The 24442-nt window shown below is 34.5% G+C and overlaps 1 protein-coding gene across 1 annotated transcript; it reads left to right on the top strand.

Annotated features, from left to right (window-relative positions):
• Window positions 1–17429: 17429 nt before the first annotated feature.
• LOC131072204 (protein NRT1/ PTR FAMILY 4.3) lies at window positions 17430–21716 on the top strand. The gene is made up of 5 exons (XM_058008284.2): window positions 17430–17764; window positions 17903–18120; window positions 18899–19342; window positions 20515–20627; window positions 20725–21716. The coding sequence occupies exons 1-5, from the start codon at window positions 17584–17586 to the stop codon at window positions 21575–21577; spliced, it is 1809 nt and encodes a 602-aa protein (XP_057864267.1). The 5' UTR covers window positions 17430–17583; the 3' UTR covers window positions 21578–21716.
• Window positions 21717–24442: the final 2726 nt, after the last annotated feature.

The following is a 24442-nucleotide window of genomic DNA, read 5'->3' as shown; positions in this document are numbered from 1 at the left end:
TCATCAAAAATCGAGACAGGCCATTGTAGAGGAGCCTCACGCAACCCCATAAGTTCAAACATATTGATCATATGTGTCCTAGATTGGAAGAAACAGTCCCTCAAAGTTTGACAATTTTTCAAACTCGGGGCACTTGAGAGATCGCATCGGTAGGGTATGACTCTCAACGTTCTGACACTTTGGGATGCACGAGAGGAGCATGCCTAGCATAAACCTCCCCACCTGAACATGCTCGTGACTTTGATTTTTTCACACGATGAACCGAATTAATTCTAACCTCTCTTGCAACTTTTCATTGCATGCAACTAACAGTTTTTGCAGCAAGTGAAAAAATGCTACCAATTGAAAATGGCCCCGAGTCGTCAAAAAATAAGATAGGTCATTGTGGAGGAGCCTCATGCAACCCCATAGGTTCAAATGGATTGGTCATATGTGTCCTAGATTGGAAGAAACAATCCATCAAAGTTTGATAATTTTTTGGACTGAGGGCACTTTAGAGATCGCGTTGCTAGGGTATGACTCTCGACGTTCCGACACTTTGGGATGCATGAGAGGAGCATGTCTAGCATAAACTTGTGCACCCAGAAGTTCTTGTAACATCATTTTGTTCACACGAGAACCAAAATTTGACCATTACGAGCATGAGGGTGCTCTCGCACCACACACATATTGGTGTTTATATTCATATTGTCAATTTTTTTTGTTTATATTCATATTGTTGATTACATAGGCAAATATTCATTTAAACTTATAAAAGGGTATCCACCAGATACAGTGAATACACAATAATGAATTGAATACAAGGACTTTTATATGGTTAATTCGACATTTTAGAAATTTTATCAAATCATATTCCACGATTGCAATGTTTTATATCATAGTTTTTTGTTGTTTGTATTCATATTGTTGATTACATAGGCAAATGATCAATTAACTTTATAAAAGGACAACCGCAAAATACAAAGAATACACAATAATAAACTCAATACACATTTGGATCGAATATCAACATTTATATATATATATCAAAAAAAGGTATGTTTTCCAAGTCAATACAAGTATTACAAAAATGTGCCATATGCCATGTCCAAATCGATATATAATAAAAATATAGAATATATCTACATGTATTGGTCATTTTATGACCACAATAACACTATATGATCCTAAATTTGTGGTGGATCATCAAAATCGAGCCTCTTTGATGTAGTACGTGACTTTGTAGATGGCTACAAAACCACAATTCAAAAGCCAAGTTAGAATTCTTTTGTAGAAAATGGTTCACAATTAACAACATAACTATGCATTTAACTATAATTCCTTTGAAATTGAAATGTAGATTACCTCATCGACTATTCTCGAAGCTAATGTCTTCGTTCTCCTCTCCTTGTCACTCTAGGAGTTTTCTTGAAGACAAACTTAAAAGGATCCATGTTATAGCCGAACCGCGAAGGTGGATATTGTAGATTAAATGTACAATTAATACAATGTACTAACATAAATACATCAAAAACACTTTAAAGCTATAATATAGAGAACAATGACATATCAGTGCCTGAGATGCTTCTCCAATGGACTGAGGATGGCTCACCATCGATGGAGAAACTATTGCTATTACCTATACAAAAAATGATCAAAGATTAAATACAATTAATATAATGATAAGTATTATAGGTTAAAAACAATTAATGTAATATATCAAACAAAAGTGTACTAGATCCTGGGATGCTTCTCCAATGCACTGAGGAGGGCTCGCCATTGATGAAGCAGCTATGGATATTTCATGTATGAAAAAATTATAAGATTATAATTTATCACAAGTTCACATGTACACGTGCATATAATCATGAAATCAATAAAATAAATTAGAGATACATACCTCTGCCCTCTCTTGATCTATAGACAAATCAAGTGCATTCAACAAATCCACATAGCTCAATGGCCACTGTACATGTAAAATAGACAAAAAAATACTAATCAATTTAGAAAGCCCAACTAAGACTTGATTTAAACATTTTCAAACAATTGTACAGCTAAAAATGTGTTCAATTACCTTCTTCCCACATTTTGGCATCTTTGAGGAATTCTTTTGCTTAGAACGAGGCCTAGAAGTGGAGGGGGTACCCTAAAAAAACAAAATTAACATGAGATATTAGCACAGATAATGTTAGGATAATCGGTGAACAAATGAGATGGGGGGGGGGGGGTGTGAATCAATTGTTAACAGATTATAACTTTTAATCCACAATACAACCTTAAACAAATCAAGTACTGGTAAAGCATGTACAAATGTCGGTAGCAACAGATACCGATAAACAATACAACTTAATGATTAACTAGATAATCAATGAAAATCAACCATACCACATAACACCATGATTTGTATGTGGAAAGTTCAGAAAGGGAAAAATCACAGTGGGAAGCCTGCCCACAGTAGATGATACTTCTGCAGAAAGTATGTGTTACAATGAGGGGCTTGCACTTGCAGGAAGGCACACTACCTAGAGCGTACTACTCATTACAAAAGAGTCTCACTGACTACAAAGAGGCTACAATCATCTCAAGATAAATGGACAACAATCCAATAGAGTGAACTCCTAGAAATAGCATCTACCATACCTGATTACAGTCCTGGTTAAGCTCAATGCCAGAGAACTAAATCCTCTTCTGAATCAAATTCGATCACCAATGATTGACCAACACCTATGCTTGAATGATATTACAATATTCACACATTACATTCCTTGACCATGACCTTTCCAATAAACATGATACTTTACAAAGAGTTTCTACCTCTTATTTATACAAACCCTAAGGCCTAAACCGATTAGGTCAACCACCTAAAAGATATTACAATAAGATCATTACATAATTCTATATTACAATGACATGCCATGTAGGCTTAAGACCAAAACAACAACAATAGATTCGTAAATCCTCTCGAAACATCCTAGTAACATGTAGAGTACACGTTAGCATGATACCGGTCCATAACCTAGATATGTATCAAACCTATTCTGTGTCCACCACGCCAAAGCAATGTCTTCAAGCAGTTGAAGCACGATCAAAGAACATCTTCAGCATCTTGAAGTCCATGAAGAAGCTGCACCAACACCGACTATGCATCCTATCACAATTCCTTAATGAAAGCTACCGGTAACCAAAACTTGTCTATCGGTAACCAAACATAATAGCTAGTGTTGACATCAATGAAAAAACATCAATGCAACACATAATCAATTAATCCACAATCCCAACAATCCCCCCCTTTGGCATTGATGGCAACACTGGATGTGAAAAACATCTAAGTACCAAGAAATGTCAAACAAGTCTTCCCCTATGAATGATGTCTTTGTAAGGTTCTGAATTATTTTTCATATTACTATCACTCCCCCTTTGACATCAATGCTAGAAATCTGACAAAAATATCAAAGAAATGATATAAACCTCTGAATCTCAAAGTTGACTACTCCCCTTGAGTAGTAGCACCACTCATTAGTGGCAGAATGAATAATGTCTCTAGTAATGCATGTCGGATTGATGACAAGATTCATCGATCAAGTCTCTGTCGGAGGGGCAGAAACCCCTAACCTATCTCTCAAATACTCAAATGATTCCTTAGACAATGATTTAGTGAATATGTCTACAATCTATTCTTTAGTGTTCACATAAACCAATTTGACTTCCTTTGCTTCAACCTTGTCCTTCAGAAAGTTATATTTTATTGAAACATGCTTAGTCTTAGAGTGAAATACCGGATTCTTAGACATGTCAATATCTGCAGAGTTATCACAGTAGATAACTACCAGTTCACTACAATTTACCCTAATATCCTTCAATATTTTTTGCATCCACAACACTTGAGTGCAATTAGTTGATGCTGCAACATACTCAGCTACTACAGTAGATAAAGAAATGCATGATTGTTTTTTGTTGATCCATGAAACCAGTTTCTTTCCAAGAAAGAAAGCTCCACTATAAGTTCTCTTCTTGTCATCAGTATAACCCGCCCAATCTGAGTCAGTATATGCACATAAAGTGAAATCATCATTTCTGGAATACCATAAACCATAGTTTGTTGTTCTTTGCAAATACCAGAATATCCTCTTTACTGCACATTTATGATTTTCTTTAGGATTACTTTGATATCTTGAAACAATACTTACTGCATTCATAATATCAGATCTAGTCTGAATTAGATATAATAGACCACCAATCATAGACTTATACCTTGTCGGATTTACCGGTGTAGAAGTATCCTTGATAGATAATTTCTCACTTGTAGCCATATGAGTACTTACTAGTTTGGAATTCTCCATACCAAACTTCTTCAACAATTCCCTCAGATACTTAGTTTGACAGATAAAGATGCCCTTGTCAGTTTGAGTAATCTGCAAACCTAAGAAAAATTTCATCTCACCAATCATGGACATTTCAAATTCATTCTTCATGTTGTTAGCAAATTTCATGCACAGTTTATCTTCTCCTCCAAAAATGATATCATCAACAAAAACTTCAATAATTAGAATATCATTATCAGTGATCTTATAATATAGATTACTATTAGCACAGCCTTTAGTAAAACCAAGCTTCAAAAGATATTTATCCAACCTTGCATACCAAGCTCTAGGAGCCTGTTTCAATCCATATAAAGCTTTCTTCAATCTCCAAACCATATCTTTAGCATCTGTTAGTGAAAATACATCAAGTTGCTCAATGTAAACTTCTTCCTCAAGCTCACCATTCAAAAATGCACATTTAACATCCATTTGATAAGCCTTATAGTTCTTATAAGCTGCATAGGCAAGAAATAGTCTAACATCTTCAATTCTAGCTATAGGTGCAAATGTCTCACCATAATCAATTCCTTCCATTTGAAAATATCCTTTACAAACCAATCTAGCCTTGTTCCTTATAACTTGACCATCCTCATTCAGTTTATTCCTAAAAACCCATTTAGTTCCAATAACATTCTTATTTTTAGACCGGGAAACTAAAGACCAAGTTTTATTCTTCTCTATTTGATCTAATTCATCTTCCATAGCGTTTAACCAATGTTTATCCTTACAAGCTTCAATAACAGTTGCCGGTTCAACTTGAGAAATAAGACACAACTCTTCATTTTCCAATTTTCTTCTTGTCACAACTCCCTTGTTTCTATCTCCAATAATTTGATCTTCAGAATGATTCAATCTTACATACATTGGTGTCTTCTGAACTTCAGGTTCATTGCTCTGATCATCAGTCACAATTGAATTTTTTGATTGTGTCGGTGTAACTATCTCAACTTCCTGTACCAGTTGAGGCATTGCCAGTTCAATTATGATCATTTCCATTGTTGGTTCCCTGTCATATGATATAGATTGATTTTTGTAGTGTTCATCCACTTTCACATTAGCACTCTCCACAATTTTCTGCAATCTTTTGTTATAACATCTATATGCTTTGCTCTGAATTGAATAATGAAGAAATATCCCTTCATCACATCTAGGATCAAACTTTCCTAATGAATCATCCCTTTTGATATAGCATTTACTTCCAAAAATTTTGAAATACTTAATAGTATGTGTATGTCCAAACCACAGTTCATAAGGGGTCTTACCGGTTTCACCTTTGATGTGAACTCTGGTGAATGTGTAGATTGTTGTACTCACTACTTCTCTCCAGTACATATGAGGCAATTCGGCTTCCATCATCATAGATCTAATTGCATCCAAAATGGTTCTATTCTTTCTTTCAACTACTCCATTTTGTTGAGAAGTCCTAGGTGCAGATAGTTGTCTCCTGATTCCATTTGTCTCACAATAACTATTAAATTCATGAGAAGTGAACTCACCACCATGATCTAATCTTAGACATTTGATTTTCAATCTAGTTTCTGTTTCAACCTTCACTTTAAAGATCTTGAATTTATCAAAAGCTTCAGACTTCTCCCTTAGAAAAGTCACCCACATCATTCTAGAATAGTCATCAATAATCAACATGAAATACCTATCACCTTGAAAGATTCTAGTCCTTGTTGGACCACATAAGTCAGTGTGAATCAAATCAAGTACATCATTATATTTATCTGTATGCTCTTAAAAGAACTTCTGACTTGCTGACCCAATTGACATTCCTTACATACCGGATTATGAGGTTGTATAATCTTAGGTATATCTCTAAGTGCCTTAGTTGAACTGATCTTAACAATACAATCAAAATTAACATGACACAACCTCTTATTCCATAGCCAACTCTCATCAATATGAGCAATTAAACATGTCTTATCACTAGTGTTCAAGTGAAAGATATTACTTCCTGTCTGAATACCGGTTGCAATCTCCAAACCAGTCTTGTTAATGATTTTGTATTTTCTATCTTTAAACTAAAGTTGAAAACCCTTATCAACCAATTGACCAACACTCAAAAGATTATGCCTTAAACCTTCTACATAATAGACATTATCAGTGTTATGCTTGCCATCCAAAGAAATAATACCTCTACCTTTGATCATACATGCCTTGTCATCTCCAAATTTGACTTGACCGCCATTGTATTCTTGCAGGGATAAAAATTTCCCTTTATCTCCAGTCATATGATGTGAGCATCCACTATCAATTACCCATTCATCCTTATCTTCAACTTTTTCTGCCAGGGCCTTTTATTCATTCTTGATAGCCGGTTCCGGTTCATCTTCCTTCAAAGCAAAGAACACCCATTCCTTTCCATTTCTAGATCCACTAGCAAATTCTTCTGCCAGTTCATCTCCAAAGTCATCAGTTACTCCTTCCTCATTTTCTATGTAGCATTGTTTACTCTTATTGAATCTATATCTGTTCAGGTTAGGCTTAAAAGATTTCTTAACTCTTTCCTCAAACCTTGCATTCCTTTTAGGACATCTAGATGCAAAATGATCAATCTTATTACATGAAAAACATTTAAAAGGTGTTTTTCCTTCATACTTACTTCCAGTTGGTCCTTTAGCTATTCTTCTAGTAAATAAGGCTTCAAGTTTCTCAAGTTCTTCATCTTCTTTCCTCATATCTTCCAATTCTTTTGCATATAGGGCTTTCCAATCACTTTTGCCAGTAGATGTTGATAATGATGCATGAAAAGCAGGTTCAGACTTTACAGTTCTAGAAGATCCAAATTCTTCAAGCTCAAAAGTAGATAATTTCCCAATCAGAATGTCTCTGTAAAATGAGGTGTTTGCCATTGTTCTTAACTCATTAATTATAATTACCTTCATCTTGTAAGCTGGTGGAAGGGCTCTCAAGACTTTGGAAACTATTTCATCTTCACTTAGAAATCCTCCACAACACTGAATTCCCATAACAATCTCATTTACTCTTTCCATAAACACAACAATTCTTTCATTATCTTCCATTTTCAAGTTTTCATATCTTACCCTTTAACTATCAAGTTTAGCAATTTTGACAGTAGGATCACCTTAATTCAAAGTTTGCAATTTGTCCCACATAACCTTATCCGATGGTTTGTTAGTCAATCCCATGATCTGCTGATCAGTAAGTGCACACAAGAGGGCTTCTCTAGCTCTGTAATCATTTTCAATATTCTTGTCCAGGTCTATAGGAGTAGGATTGCCAGATGCCAAATCATAAGGTGTGTATCCTTTCTCAGTGATCTCCCAAATATCCTTGCCAAGACATCTAAGATGAGTCTCCATTCAGATTTTCCATATCCCATAATTTGTTCCATCAAGCTTAGGGATTTCTCTTATGAAAATAGTTTTCGGTGGATTAGAAGTGTTAGTTGTCATAGGATCTACCTCAAGCGGTCAAGCTTCTGCAAAAGAGGACCAAAGTTCTGATACCAATTATTAGGATAACCGGTGAACAACTAAGAGGGGGGGGGGGTGAATCAGTTGTTAATAGATTATAACTTTTAATCCACAATACAACCTTAAACAAATCAAGTATCGGTAAAGCATATACAGATGCCAATAGGAACAAATATCGGTAAACAATACAGCTTAACAATTAACCAGATAATCAATGCAAAGCAATCATACCACATAACACCATGATTTGTACGTGGAAAACCCAGAAAGGAAAAAATCACAGTGGGAAGCCTACCCATAGTTAGATGATACTTGTGCAAAAAGTATGTGTTACAATGAGGAGCCTGCACTTGCAAGAAGGCACACTGCCTAGAGCGTACTGCTCATTACAAAAGAGTCTCATTGACTACAAAGAGCTACAACCATCTCAAGATAAATGGCCAACAATCCAATAGAGTGAACTGCTAGAAAATAACATCTACCATGCCTGATTACAGTCCCGGTTAAGCTTAGTGTCAGAGGACTAAATCCTCTTCTGAATCCAATTCAATCACCAATGATCAACCAACACCTATGCTTGAATGATATTACAATATTCACACATTACATTCCTTGACCATGACCTTTCCAATAACCATGATACTTTACAAATATTTTCTACCTCTTATTTATACAAACCCTAAGGCCTAAACCGATTAGGTCGGCCACCTAAAAGATATTACAATAAGATCATTACATAATTCCATATTACAATGATATGCCATGTCGGCTTAAGACCAAAACAACAACAACAATAGATCCGTAAATCCTCTCGAAACATTTTGGTAATGTGTAGAGTACACGTTAGCATGATATCGGTCCATAACCTAAATAGGTACCAGACCTATTCTGTGTCCACCATGCCAAAGAAATGTCTTCAAACAGTTGAAGCACGATCAAAGAACATCTTCAACATCCTAAAATCTATGAAGAAGCTGCACCAACACCAACTATGCATCCTGTCATGATTCCTTAATGAAAGCTCTGCCGGTAAAGCCTTAAACTAGTGTTGGTAAGGGTTTACTAGAGTGTATGATAGCATCAGATTACCAAGCCAATACCAACTGACCAAAACATGCTCATGGAGCATATAACACATGAAATCAAATATACTTCACTGATCCAAACATGCTAGAAGTGTCCAACAGATAGTCTCTTTTGTCGGTAACCAGAACTTGTCTATCGGTAACCAACCATAACAGCTAGTGTTGAGATCAATGACAAAACATCAATGCAACACATAATCAATTCATCCATAATGCGAATAGATAATATATTAAACATAATTTTAAAAATCTAAAATGAAATGACTTACATATTCCATCAAAACAATACATAAAAAGGTTGTACAAAATATGATACCGTATAGCCTTGTAGGCCAAAATCGATCGCTGAGAGTGTGATGTCATGAAGCTGGGATATTTGGTCCCCTGTTAACACCTACAAACCAAAAATTGGACCAAGCATTAAAGATAGTTAGTATATCTTGTAATTTTTTTGAATTCAATGTGTACTATTCTATTTTAACATGTTACAATATTTATACCTCAGGCATCGAAGTTGCAGCTGTAGTAACTACAGGAGGAGTATGGGATACCATTGTTGCATCCTAAAATGCATATTATTTGTCTCAATTTAAATCGATGTATACATGAAAATTTATTTATGTAATTACAAATTTAAAGTGATTGATAAATAAAATGCTATGAAATCAAAGCAACACACCTGTGTCTGTCGGTGATGGGCAAACACCATGTCCATCAACTCCTCTGTCAGCACCAAATCCTCAACCATGTGGGCTTGACATCTACTCCCGCAAATAATGCATGAGTGAGATGTGGATCCATCTGCAATGAACTCATCATTCGTCCTTGAGCATATCCCCGAGCAACTGACACACATATGCTAAATGGGCTCTCTATTGCCACCTGGAGCAACTAATGGATCATCATCTAGTACAAGAGGGTGTGCTAATGATGTCCCATGCTAGATGATGGCACCAGTCAATGTTGTGGTCATCTGAAGAGTCTATAGCTCCATCGACTCTTTCAACTCTACTGGGACAACCTGATGCACCTTGGGTTTTGGTGCTAGGGGGCGATGACTCTCTAGGGCTACTTGCCTACGGGCTCTAGGTCTATCTTGGGCAGAGTTGCCACCTCTACCATGGAACTCTCTCATGTCAAAATAGTTTGGCCACACATTGAAGACAAACTCACAGTATACTTTTCTTAAAAAATACAATGGCACCTCATAATTATTACAAGGTGGATCATCAAAGACCATCCACCACCTCCACCAAAAAAGATTCTTCATCTACACATCGGTACACCAATGTATGGGAAACCTCTTTGCATTAAGATGTAATGACTCACCAGTTTTAGGATCAACAAAAAGGGCACATATTTGTTGTTTACTAATTTATTTATTTTCACTCCCTTGTATGATAACCCATCAACGTAGTATTGACAAAACCTATCCCTAAAGTTTCCCCATTTTGTAATTTGTGTGGAAACGATTGTGACACCACTAGTTAATGTTTCTAGGCTAGTGGCGAGGGATTTATGATGCTCAAGCTCAAATGTTTTCAATTTATTAATCATTCTATTTATTTTAGACGTGTTTTGCCCTAACTGATTAACCAATTGCTCATATGTTTCAGGTGTCCGTTCAAAAGCAGAAACTAGAGGTGTATCTTGTGGGTTTTCTTCGGGGTTTTTAGGAGGTGCATTTTGTTGTTCTTGTTGTGGATTATTAGAATCTGGTTTTTGAAACAAAAAATTAAAAAACCTAATCAAAATAAATGAAATTAAATTCAAAATGTAAAACAAACTGAATAAACAGGAAAGAAAGACAAAAATTAAGAAAAACTATCCTTGATCCATGGCATTTGGAGGAGAAATGAGGCAGCTTGTTTGCAGTTTCGTGGAGGAAATGGAGGAAAAAACATTGTCGTCACGGGAAAATAACACCTAGTTTTTTTTTTTTAAACTTTTTTTGACAGGTACCGCATACGCAATTATTTAGGGCTTATGAGCGCGTATGTGCTCACTTTCTTAAAAGCAGCGCGTACGTGCTCACTTTTGTAAAGACAACACTTACGCACTATCTTTTTAAGGCTCAGGAACAACGAACCTAAGCGCGTACGGGGCGATTTCAAATTTTAGAACCACGTACACGTTGCTTGTTTTTTCATGTTTTTTTGGGTGGTGTCCACTTTTATGACCACCATCTTTGTGCACATACCCATAGCAAAGTAAGGAGTGTGTGAGTGACAGAGTTGTGGATAGGAGAGCAGTATACAGTGTGAATAGTGGAGTATGACATATGTGAGCACGAAGGTGTATATGGAAAAGTACAAGAGTAGACAGTGATGCAGTAATCCCTTATCGGATTTTCTACAAGAAATTGGATTGATAGAGTGCATTCATTGATGCATTAATCCCTTAACAGTTGGATTGACAGAGTGCAGAGTGATGCAGTAATCCCTTACTGGATCTATTGTAAGCAATTGTGAATAGGTTGGAGAGATCCCTTACCGGATCTGTTGTGAGTTGCTATGAGTTGATATCTGATCTTATCTTGGAACTGACCTTATGCATTAGGAGATGCAATTTTCCTCGGTTCATTTATTTCTATTGCAGTGAGAATTTCGATAGTGAGCCGCTTTGTAATTTGGCAGTGAGCCATCCGACAACGAGCGACTCATTTTTTAAACACCTTATAACTAGTTACATTATCTTGAGAGTTAAACCTCTGTGGTTTTTCCCATTTGGGTTTTCCACGTACAAAATTTGGTGTTCATTTTGTGGTTGTGTTGTTTGTTTATTATGATTTTGTTGATTCATGTTGATGAGATTATTGATGAGGTTAATATATCTGTTAAAGTTTTAGAAGTGTGAGAATACTGATTCATCCCCTCTCTCAGTATTTCAATCCATTCAACCATTCAACAATGGGTTTGTGTGTGTATGCACATGTGCATGTGTGTGTGTGTGCAATGTGCATGATTTTGTAATGGACAATGAGAGATAAGTTCAAAGAGGTGTTGTGGTTATGGAGGGATGAAATTTGTTGGGTTTTAGAAAGATGAAGCTATGAAGGAGGTGAAGAACTAATATTTTGGTAGAGGAAGACCAAAGAGTGTATGCAAATGTAGTGAAAAGAAGGAGAATAAGAGAGAAGTCCCAAAATATACTAGTGAGAACCAAAGAGAAAAAGAGAAATCCAAAGAGAGATAGATAGAGCCAAAGATATTTAATTAGAGTTACCCATTCTTCTTAAATTATAAAGGTTGATTACAAAACTAGCCATTATAAAACTATAGTAAGGCCCAAAAATTAGGTTGCTTAGCCAATCAGAATTTACTTTAAGTAAGGGACACTAGTGTGGTTGCATTCTAGTGTTCCCAAATTCCAAGGATATGAAACAAAGGAAGGAGAAAGATATAATTGGGGGATCATAACTTGGTTTGCATGGTACCTTGATTATAAGTTTTAAGAATAGAAAGAGGTCCTAAAACATGTCCAAGGGAGTCACCACTAAACGAATTTTACCATGTTGCACAAAAAGTGTTATATATGCAATATTAATTCTATGAGAATAAATGCATTGAAGTAAATTCATTTATAAAAAATTCAAAATTGAATTGAACTAGTACTATAATTGCAAATTTCATTACAAGTGAAAAATTTATAATCGAAAATGAAAACTAATGATAAAGAATGAATACAAATGGAATCAAATTAAGTCAAATTATATATCAAATTTGACATAAATAACATATTCCTTATATATACTAATCATCACATAAAATAACCAAATCAAAATAAACTAATGCAGTCTATTTTAAAATTGCAAAGCCATATGATTATGTTTATCAAAACGGCACCAAAACTTTGATAAAGTAAACCGACTAATCCTATATTTTCATACTTTAGTAGATATCGTTGACATCTGAGGCCTATAGAAGACAACGTATGGTAATAATATACACAACATTTGTTCCGAGAAGGACAGATTCATAATTTAAAAGTAGAAATAAGTTGTGTGTTTGTCATGTTTTCTACACCTTCATGCAAAGGCGAAAGGCGAAAGGCGAAATGATAGTGGTAGTTACATCCAGGTGAGAGTGGAGAACAATTGTGGCCAACATAAATGAATGTTTTACAGCTATATATTATACAATTCCACCAATATGCTCGAATGAACACCACCGACGTCTATTATTCCTCACAACATCATGGATTTGCTAGACTTTCTTTACAAATACAAAAGCATAAAGGTGCAATGAGAGTTTGATAGTGACTTTTGTTATGTAATTTTGATGTCAGATTAAGTTGTTTCTAAAAATTAAAATTGATTAATGAATAAATGTATATAATTAGTATAATAATGTATCTTGATTATTCAAGTGACTTGACTATTCAGGTGATGTATGTTTGACTTGCTTTATGCAGTAGTTATTAAAAGATAAGTGTATAATCTATATGTAATGAATATTCAATTTTCTTAGTACTAACAATGATGTTGTTGGTACTATATGAATACCATAACAATATGTCAACTATGTCTGCGACTGAATTTAACTTATCTTATGTAGTAGCTGTTAAAAAAGTAATGCACAATCTACATATTTCCTCAAGTTGCTAAAAAGGTAAATGAAGACTCCATCATAAGTGTATAATCTATATGTAATGGATATTCAATTTACGTGACTCTAAATTTCAACTACCTTTACACTACCAACAACATCATAAATGTATAATCTATATGTAATGGATATTCAATTTTCTTAGTACTAACAATGATGTTGTTGGTACTATATGAATACCATAACGATATGTCAATTATGTCTGTGACTGAATTTCACTTATCTTATGTAGTAGTTGTTAAAAAAGTAACGCACAATCTACATAACTCCTTAAGTTGCTAAAAAGGTAAATGAAGACTCCATTCCTCTATAACCCTACTAATGTTGTCTGTACCATATAATCAATATACCAATGTGTTAGCTATTTATGTGACTCTACATTTCATTTACTTTATGTATGTTGTAATTTTGATGTTAGTTGAAATAATATAGATAAAAAGCTATTCCTAAATATATATATATATATATATATATATATATATATATATATATATATATATATATATATATATATATATATATATATATATATATATATATATATATATATATATATATATATATATATATATATATATATATATAGTAAGATTGATTAACAGATTATAAGATTGAATAAACTTAAATTAATTAATATATTAACATGTCAATTATTTATGTGATGTATGTTTGACTTACTCTATGTACTAGTCGTTGAAAGGTAAGTGTACAAGTTATATATAATGAATACCCCATTCTTCTAGTATGAAACTAATATATTGTTGGTACCACATGAATAATATAACAATATGTCAACTATGTATGTGATTGAATTTCGCTTACCTTATGTAGTAGTTGCTCAAAAAGTAATGCACAATCTACATGTAATTCCACTAATTGCTAATAAGGTAAATGAAGACTCCATTCCTCTATTAATATTGTTGGTACCATATTATCAATATAACAATGTGTTAGCTATTTACTTGATCTATTTGGTTTATCTTATGCATAGTCATTTAAAGATAAATGTATGCCTTGCATGTAATAAATATCTCATTTCCTTACTACTCCATTAAACTATTGGTACCATATAATATTAATATAACAACGCCCATATTATTTATGTGATGCAACTTTGACTTATATTATGTAGTAGTTGTTGAAAGGTAATTATATATGCAATGAAAATCCCACTTCCTTGCTATTCAAGTAGAGCGTTTGGTACTATATAATTAATATAACAATGTATCAACTATGTACTTGAAATTTCACTTATGCATAGCCTGCATGCCATGAAATGCATTCCCCTATTACTCTTCTAATGTTGTTGGTACCATATAATTAATGTAACAATGTGCCAACTATTTATGTGATGTGTATTTTGCTTACCTTATGTAGTAGTCATTAAAAGATAAATGCATGTCTTGCATGTGATGAATATCCCATTCCCTTTCCACTCCATTAATTTGTTGGTATCATATAATTTTAATATAACTACGTGCAAACTATTTATGTGATGCAAGTTTTACTTATCGTATGCAGTAGTTCTTGGAAGGGGTGTGTGTGTACACACACACACACATGCATACATACATACATATACACACACACATATATGTATATGTATGTGTGTGCATGTGTGTGTGTGTGTGTGTGTGTGTGTGTGTGTGTGTGTGCAATGAATATCTCACTTCTTGACTACTCCAATAGAGTTGTTGGCACCATATAATTAATATAAAAATGTGTCAACTATTTACATGACTCTAAATTTCAATTACTTTTTGTAAAAGTGGCTAAAAATAAATGCACAACCTACATGCAATGAATACTTATTCCCCTACTATTCTAGTATCGTTTTGGTACCATATAATTAATATAACAATATGTCAATTATTTAAGTGACTCTTCATTTTACTCACTTTATGTAATAGTTGTTACAATAAGATAAATGCACAACCTGCATGCAATGAATACCTATTCCCCGTACCACAAAATTAGTATAACAATATGCCAACTATTTACGTGATTCATGTTTGAGAATTTATCTTATGTACTAATCATTAAAAGACAAATGCACAATTTGCTTGCAATGAATACCCATTCCTTTGCTACTCCACTAATATTGTTGGTACCATTTAATTAATATGATGATATACCAACTATTTATGTAATGCATGTTTGACTTACCATATATAGTTATTGTTAAAAGATAAATACACAACCCACATGAAATAAATACCCCATTCCCGTACCACTTCACTATATTGTATTGTTGACCCCATATAATCTATTATATAGCTCATGATTCATTAATCATCATATAAAAAAATTGATTAGACTTTTATTGGATTAAATAGATGTCCTTTATACCATAATAATACTTATTTTACGCTCAATCATGATTAAACTTTTTTTAAATGCAAAACCATGGATGATATAGAGCTTTTAGAAAGCTTCCTACACTTTCTAAATGTGAATTGGGATATGCTCTTTAAAGCTTTTGGATAAATATGTGGCGTAGTTGTACATGTTTGGGATTGAGATGAGATAGGATACAGCCTTTAGCCTTTTGCATGGGGTCTTAAAGAGTACCAACCAGGTGGTGATGATGTATATAATTGTATGAAACTTTATACTCCTCTCATTTGACTCCATTCTGTCTGCATCTAACTCGCTAGATAAGTTCAACATCAGGTAGTGGTGCACTAGAGCAAATGTCGGCCCCAACCTCTATAAATCGAAGTGCAATTCATAATGCATTAGAAAATGCAAAGTGGGTAGTGTTGTACAGGATGATTTTCAAAGCACCTTCCAAGCTTTCCTCTCGTACACATAAAAAGCAGCTTTCAGCTTTGACTGCACAAGATTTATTCATGAATTGATAAGAACGTGGGAGGGTGTTTAGTATTAAATTGCCTCAAATTCAAAAGTCAAACAATAATAAACTTTTGATCCGTCTATCTATTTACAAGTGATACATTCAAGGAATCTCCCATGGAGGTCCCCCATTGTGACCATTCCTTTCTACGTGGGCATCAGAAAAAAACTCCTTCCCTAAGTATTAAATGGACACGGACGTTACGTTGAGTGGAGGTCTCCAAGCCTACCGAAAGTGGGTAGATCCTTTTCAAGATGCAGCCTTTCTAGATACTATCTTTTCAGCTTTCTTCAATTTGTTTAACCTAATGAAATCCTCTCAAAGATTATTGATTGGGTAGGATTTGGTTTTAGATACGGATGGTATGGAAAAGAATGCTGATTTTAGCGTGTCACAATAAACACCCTTCACGGGAATCATTTTCCTTAAAATTGTAATGCCAAATTCAATCCACCATCAAGATTGCATTATTGTTTTTTAATGGGTGAAAAAGTCTGTTTGAAATGGAAGGGACCCACAATTTTTTATCAAAAGAGTTTAGTGCAGCAATTTCTAGTTAAAAATTTTACATGGTAAGCTTTTTTTTAAGCTCTTGAGTGATATGCAACAGATCTTCATCCACATATAACAGTCAAGAATTCAACTTACGACTGAAACTATTTAAAACAAAATATTACACGACGAGCTTTCTTTTAAGCTCTTGAATTATATGCAACAGATCTTCATCCACATATAACAATCAAGAATTGAACTTACGACTGAAACTATTTAAAACAAAACTACCCTAAAACTCAAGAGACCCACAAATTTAGTATCTTTGTTCAGGACAAATGTCCTCCATTATTCATTGTACATTTTCCAATTGGGGTCATATAATTATAATTATATTCTCTTGGGGAAAGGAAAAAGTGGGTCAAATGAGAGAAAGTGTGCAGTTTCAGGGTGTGAAAAAGTATGAGTGGTCGTTCTTTTATATAAAATTATTTATAGTAAGAGAGATATATGAGAGTCAGTGATGCAGACATTTGCACATATTGTGTACATTATCCACCGACTCGTCTGACCTTCCAATAGTAGAACGCACTACAGATGTGGGTTAATAATATGAATGGTGTCAATGGGTGTAACAGTGAACCTGCCGATGATACAGTCTTTTCTTGCTCTCCAAAATAATATTTAAGGTGGAGCTATATACGGTTAAAGTTACTGGTTTGATTTGGAAATCTAAAGTTTAGACACTATTATAGAAGCATGGATATGGAGCACCAAAAGCAAGAAGTGGTCGGTTTGGAGGTGGTAGGAGTGAAAAGCAAAACAGAATGTGTTAATCCACCGGCTGAGAAATATTCTTCTTATTCTTGTGTGGATTGGAAGGGACGGCCTGCTGATCCAGCTAAATATGGAAGATTTAGAGCTGCAATATTCGTACTAGGTGGGCTTGGCTTGTCTATCTATGAAAACCATTCATTACTTGTTAATCTCTCTTTCTTTCTTTTTTAATTTATTACCAAGGCCAACTAAAGGTTAAGATGTAAATGATATGGTGGCATTGATAAGATTGAAATAACAGGTCTGCAGGGTTTTGAGATCATGGCAATTGCTGCAGTGGGGAACAATTTGATAACATATGTTTTCAACGACATGCACTATACGTTGGCCAAATCAGCCAACATAGTAACCAACTTCGTGGGCACAACCTTCCTTTTGTCAGTGGTCGGAGGTTTCGTTTCAGACTCCTACCTCGGGAGTTTCTGGTCGATTATCATCTTTGGCTGCATTGAGCTGATTGTAAGTTTTTCTTCTAATGATTTCTCTAATTTTCTTAATTTTCTTCTTTCTGATGATGGATTATCAAGTCACTGAGTTCAAAATTGCTTTCTTTTTCCTGACAATAGATTGCTGAATGTTATCTGAAAAATAAAATATTATCATACATCTATTATAAAAATCATCTCGACAGGTAAAGACCAAAAGAATAGACCCCAAGTTAGGGTTTGATTAACAATTAAGATCTTTTTGCATATGTACCAGAGAGAGAGTAAGGTTGTTGGGCAACAAAATAGATATCAGCAGTTCGAATCTTGGTTGTTCATGGTATTCAATATCTCTTTGTTCTTCTAGGTTCATGGCTATGAAATAGATACATCAAATATATCCATATTATATATATTTTCTTCAAGAGAAGAGGATAGTACAAATCATGTGAAATACTTCACATAAGTAAATTAAAAACAAACTCACTCATCATAAGAATCAAATTTTTATACAAGAAATAATATTACACATATTCATATAGAATGAATGGATTCTTAACTAACGGATTAGAGTGAATGGATTCTTAGCTAACGGATTAGAGTGAATGGATTCTTAGCTAACGGATTAGAGTGAATGGATTCTTAGCTAACGGATCAGAAAATATAAATTGGTAATTGCTAAGTAGGAGGAAATTGGAAGAGTATATGTGGTTTAGGTTGACATGGAAGGTTGCTAATTGACAAGAACATCTATTTTCAGGTTTTTGTTTGAGAAATATTAAGCTAATTGAATGGTTTTTGAGTTGGTGCAGGGATATATAGTGATTACTGTACAAGCTCATGTGCCATGGTTGAAACCAAGCTACTGCAACGTGGTTCTCTCAGAAGGCCTGAATTGTGAGGAGCCCAAGAGCTCACAAGCACTAGTACTATTCCTGGGACTGTATTTGATTGCTTTGGGTAGCGGATGTGTGAAGCCTAACATTCTCTCCCATGGTGGTGATCAATTTGATGGAAGAGATGCCAAGGAGAGAAGACAGATGTCTACCTACTTCAATTTTGCATATCTCAGCTTCTCCATAGGAGAACTCATCGCCCTCACATTAATTGTTTGGATCCAAAACCATTGTGGCAGAGATGTGGGCTTTGGAGTTTCTGCAGCAGTCATGCTCTTGGCTCTCCTCACTGTTTCAGCAGGACTTCCGTACTACCGAAATAGACTTCCCCAAGGAAGTCCCTTGACTCGGATTGCTCAGGTAAGCTATTTCCTTTACTCACACAGGTTTCCCTTCAAGTATTGGTTTTTGTATTTTCTTTTCTTCAAGATTACAGGAACTCTACACTTTTTCTTGTGATGGGAAAAGTTTCCTTCCATTTAAAGGATGTGGGGAACCAGATCCGGCAAAACAACAAAGGCCATATTGCTTGCCTCCTTTACAATCAAGTGCATTATTACCCCTCCTGCAATACTAAAATCACCCATCTCATGTATCATTGAATGACAAGCCAGGGAGCGTTTTGCAACCATTGAAAATGTTTGGATAATTATTCAATTTTTAAGTTTGTAGGTCCCATGTTTGATATTTTATATTGTGAGATTAAGTGGGACAAGATGCAATTAATGTGGCTCATTTACAAAGTAAAAACAAGACAAGACAGCAGTGCATTGTCTAGCCAGCCTGTCTGGTCTTGAAGTGACCCTCCAATAAAACATGCAAATTGTGTTGTTGGGCAAAGTAGTGACTTCGATGGGTTTGGTCTTTTACTCCAGCTGAGCGCATAACCTAAAGAAATTGTGCTGTATGAATTTTTCCAAGCAGACCCAATTCATGTTTGCACAAGAGCTATGAATTTCTTGTATAATATAAGCATAAGGTGTGGGGTTAGTGCAGTTTTTTCTCTCCCTCCTTACAAATTGATTTCAAAGAAAAATTTTGAACATTTTTCCGGGTGGTTGTTGCTCAACCTCCTCCATCAAAGAAAATATGATACTTCGTGTTGGTTCTGATATCACATGTTGAGTTAGTTAGAATTCAAACTTATGTCTTTCATTTGTTGCTGGATTGTTCTATTGAGTAACTGACCCATCTTTAACCAACCATCAATTAAAATTTAAATCTAAGATCTTCCATTTGTTGCTGGAGTGCTCTACCAATTGAACAACTCACCCATCTTTAACCAATCAATCAGTAAGATCTTCCATTTGCTACCGGAACGCTCTATCTACTGAGCGACTCACCCACTCACCCATCTTTAGCCAATCCATCCGTTAGAATTCAAACCTAAGATTTTCTATTTACTATTGGATACTTTACCCACTGAATGACTGACACATTTTTAACCAGTACTTCGTCTGTCCTAATGTGAGTTATTTCCAAATTCCAACACCCTTGGCGTCCTCATGATTTTACTGGTTTTTGTATTTCAGGTCGTGGTAGCCGCTCTTAAAAAGAGAAAACTCAAGCATCCATCTGCTCCAGAAATGCTGTATGAGATCCGAGATAATGCTCGCCAACTTCTCCTTCACACCAATCGATTCAGGTACTTACTTAATAACAGAGACTGATCTTCAACGACGTGAGTAGTATGGCATGTTTGGATTGAAACTAATCATTAAGAATTGTGTGTGAATCGGCAGATTCTTAGACAAGGCAGCAATCATTGTACCAGGAGAGTATATAGAGAAAGAGAGTTCTTGGAAGTTGTGCCCAGTGAGCCAGATAGAGCAGTTGAAGCTCATCATGCGGATAATGCCAATATTTGCATGCACAATCATCACAAACTGCATTCTGGCTCAGCTGCAGACATTTTCTGTGCAGCAGGGAAGTAGCATGGACACTCGGATGACAAAAAGTTTCAGCATCCCACCAGCCTCTCTTCAAGCAATTCCATATATAACAATGGTATTCCTGGTACCCTTATATGAAAGAGTCTTTGTCCCATTTGCCAGGAGAATCACAGGCAACGAAACAGGGATCTCTCAGCTTCAGAGAATTGGGTTTGGTCTCTTTCTCTCCACACTCTCAATGGTGATTGCGGCATTGGTGGAGGCCAAAAGGAAAGCACACCGTTCCCCTCCCATTTCTATATTCTGGATTACCCCTCAGTTTTTAGTTTATGGAATATCAGAGATGCTAACTGCAGTGGGGCTAATTGAGTTCTTCTACAGCCAATCCCCAGAGGGAATGCAATCCATGGTCACTGCTCTTACATATTGCTCATTCTCCTTGGGCTTCTTTTTCAGCTCTGTTCTGGTTTCAATTACTAACAAGATAACTACGACCGCATCTCATGGTGGGTGGCTTTCAAACAATGACCTCAACAAAGACCATCTGGATCTATTTTACTGGCTGCTCTCCGCTATTAGTCTTTTCAATCTCATCAATTACATCTTCTGGGCAAAGTGGTACGACTACAATCGACCAACCCTTCCTCCTCCTGCCTCAAAAACTAACGTTAACAACATTCACCAAGGCGTTGATAAGGTGTAATGTTCACTACGTATACATTTACATGTGATATTTGTTACTATTATTACTAGTACTTGGGATTTGGGTGTATAGAAAGCTAGCCTCTAAATGTAATCAACCTTCCCAATCAATGAGAGCATTTCATATTATATTTTAGGTATTTGTGCTTCTATTTTTCCCATTATCAGTAGTTCTCCTGGAAACCACTCTTCAAAGTGGTGAGCATACACATATGAAAGTCATTTTGAATATATTTATGAATATACTTAGACCATTATGGATGGTAGTGTAAGATTGGAAATCAAACAACATGAATCATCATTAGATTAACCATTAAATTCTAGGATTCACTAATTATTCCAACTTCTTAATAGATTATGTAAGCTAAATGCATGAGTAAACAAATAACAACAAGGATATCACCTTCATATAAGCAATTTGGTGATCTCTATTGATTCTTTGAAGCTTTCTTTTAAAGAGTGGTATGTTGCTCTCAGAATTCATAAAGCACAAATGGTATGATCACACGAAAGCTCAAAGATTGTAGTTAGAGCGAAAATGATGAATGGAGGTTTGTTATATAGATTGTTCTATATTGATCAACGGTGGAAGATACTTGAGACAAATCTCAAGATCGACAATCAAGAATCAACGAGAGGAATTGACTAAGAAGATTGAGTCAATTGATTGCTTTAACTAAGTGAATCAAATGCATGATTTTAATAGTGAAGTGAAATGATTGATAGAGAACTCAAACTAAGTTGTAGTTAAGTGGTGATGTGGAGATGTTAATGGAAATAAATAATTAAAAATTATTTAATCATGTGCATGAGAAATTAATTAGGATAATGAATTAAACAAATTAATTAAATGTTATTTTTGTGCATGTGGGAAAATAAATAAAATAAAAAATTATTTATTTATAGAAGAAATATTATTAGAGGAATGAATAATTGAATAAATTAAAATAATTTATATAATTATAGAAAAGAAAGTTAGCTAACTAAATAATTATGTTGGGTGAATATTTTATAATCAATTGACTAATTACAAAATGGTTATATCAGTCACAGTATGAGGAGATTAAATCTCTCCTCTTAGAAAGGGGAGTCTCCCTTCTTATTGCTACTAGTAACAACTAGTACTTAACTAAGTTAATGTACACTAAAACTATCCATGGGGTGTTACATTCATCTTATTATCTTTTTTTCAGAATAAATGTTTGTCTTTTACAATAGATCACAATTACAATCCCATGATAATTACAATATGTAATCAACCACAAAATACTAGTTGGAACAATAGTAATTGATATATGATTAGTTAAATGAAAGAATAACTATAACTATACCAGCAAGTTTAAGTAACCAAAAAGTCTAAAAAAGTACAAAGTCTTTCGTTACTTATGTAAATTGAAGGAATAAAGATGTAGTATATGAGCATCCCAAAATCTCCAACATACATCACAATCCAATCCAGTAAATGTGGATAATAATATGTAGCTCAAAGTCTTCAAATTATTTATGGTTCATGTACATAACACAAATTCCAAATATAATAATGTAGCTCAAAGACTACAAAATCAGATTTAGAGTACCTCTTAATCAAATGATTCCACACCACACCATGATTCAATCACGTTCAAGAGAATGTAATAGGAAAGACATAAGAACAAGCCCACCACACAACAATTTGATCCAAGACAAAGATTGGATGTAAGCTTGCTCCTTTTTCTTGATTGAATTTTTGGTTCACTTTAAAAGCAAATTTTCAAAATGCTCTTCAATTTAATAGAGTTTCATTGCATAAGCTAAAATATCCTATTACAATAGCTCTCCCTCATATAGATAGAGGAAAGATTAGAGTAAAAAGGGGAAAGTTACAACTAACTTGACTTATTCAACAACAAAGTATGATTTGATTTAGGACTTGTATTGTTTTTACATGTAATTATATTTTATAAAAGACATGTAAAATGTCATAAACAAACTACAAAGTGCATAAAGAGAAAGCATGGAAAATAAACTAAGTGTTTGGAGACATGTTCTTGTCTTCAATATTCTTCTCCCAAAATTCTTTGTATCTTTGCAATGTAGCTTGAACTTCAGAATCATTAGGTCATGGTGTATAATTGGAAATAGGTTGGACTTGTATGATGAAGTCCTCTATGCTGATGTAGACAAATATGTTTACTTAAAATGATCTTCAAGTTATCCAGAGTCACTTGAAAATCCACTAACTTATCAATAGAAGATATTGAAAAATATTCTAATTCTACCTTTATTTGAGTTAGTGATGTGAACTCCTAGATAATTGTATTTGGTTCTCATCAAGTAGTTTACATGAAAGCTTTCTGACTTTGATGGTGATGTCTAGCCCTTTGTCAGTATTTATTTCCTGAGCATCCTACAAATCTTTTATTAGTTCCTAGAGAACCTCCTTTCTATATTTCATCACTTCCTGATATTCAATATATTTCTTCCTTGTGGGAATTATCCCATTTTTAACTATCACTTTCAATTTGATGTCTCTTAACCTCATCCAAGCATCAAGGTCTTTCTCTTGCAACTGCAAATCTTGAGATAAGATATCAAGAGTTTGATCCAACTTAGAATTGATATTATTCATGTTGTCTAACAACTCATAATAGAAGATTTCAAAAGATGAGTACCCTAATCAATCAACCTATCAATCCATACACTTGTGACTCTTCCTTGAGCACCAAGCTATTTAGCTTTCTAGATGGCATTCTCGTCAATGGATGTAACAAAAGGTTTAATCATTTCTGAACACTAACTTATCTTCAACAATACAATTGTGAGTTGTTCTACCTTAATTTTCAACTAATATTTAACAACTATATCCCTATCATATCTTTCAATCAAT

The sequence above is a fragment of the Cryptomeria japonica genome, chromosome 6 (genome assembly GCF_030272615.1).
Source record: "Cryptomeria japonica chromosome 6, Sugi_1.0, whole genome shotgun sequence".
NCBI classification, from domain to species: domain Eukaryota; kingdom Viridiplantae; phylum Streptophyta; class Pinopsida; order Cupressales; family Cupressaceae; genus Cryptomeria; species Cryptomeria japonica.
The sequence above is the reverse complement of the archived record's forward strand: the minus strand, read 5'-3'. Positions and strand labels throughout refer to the sequence as shown.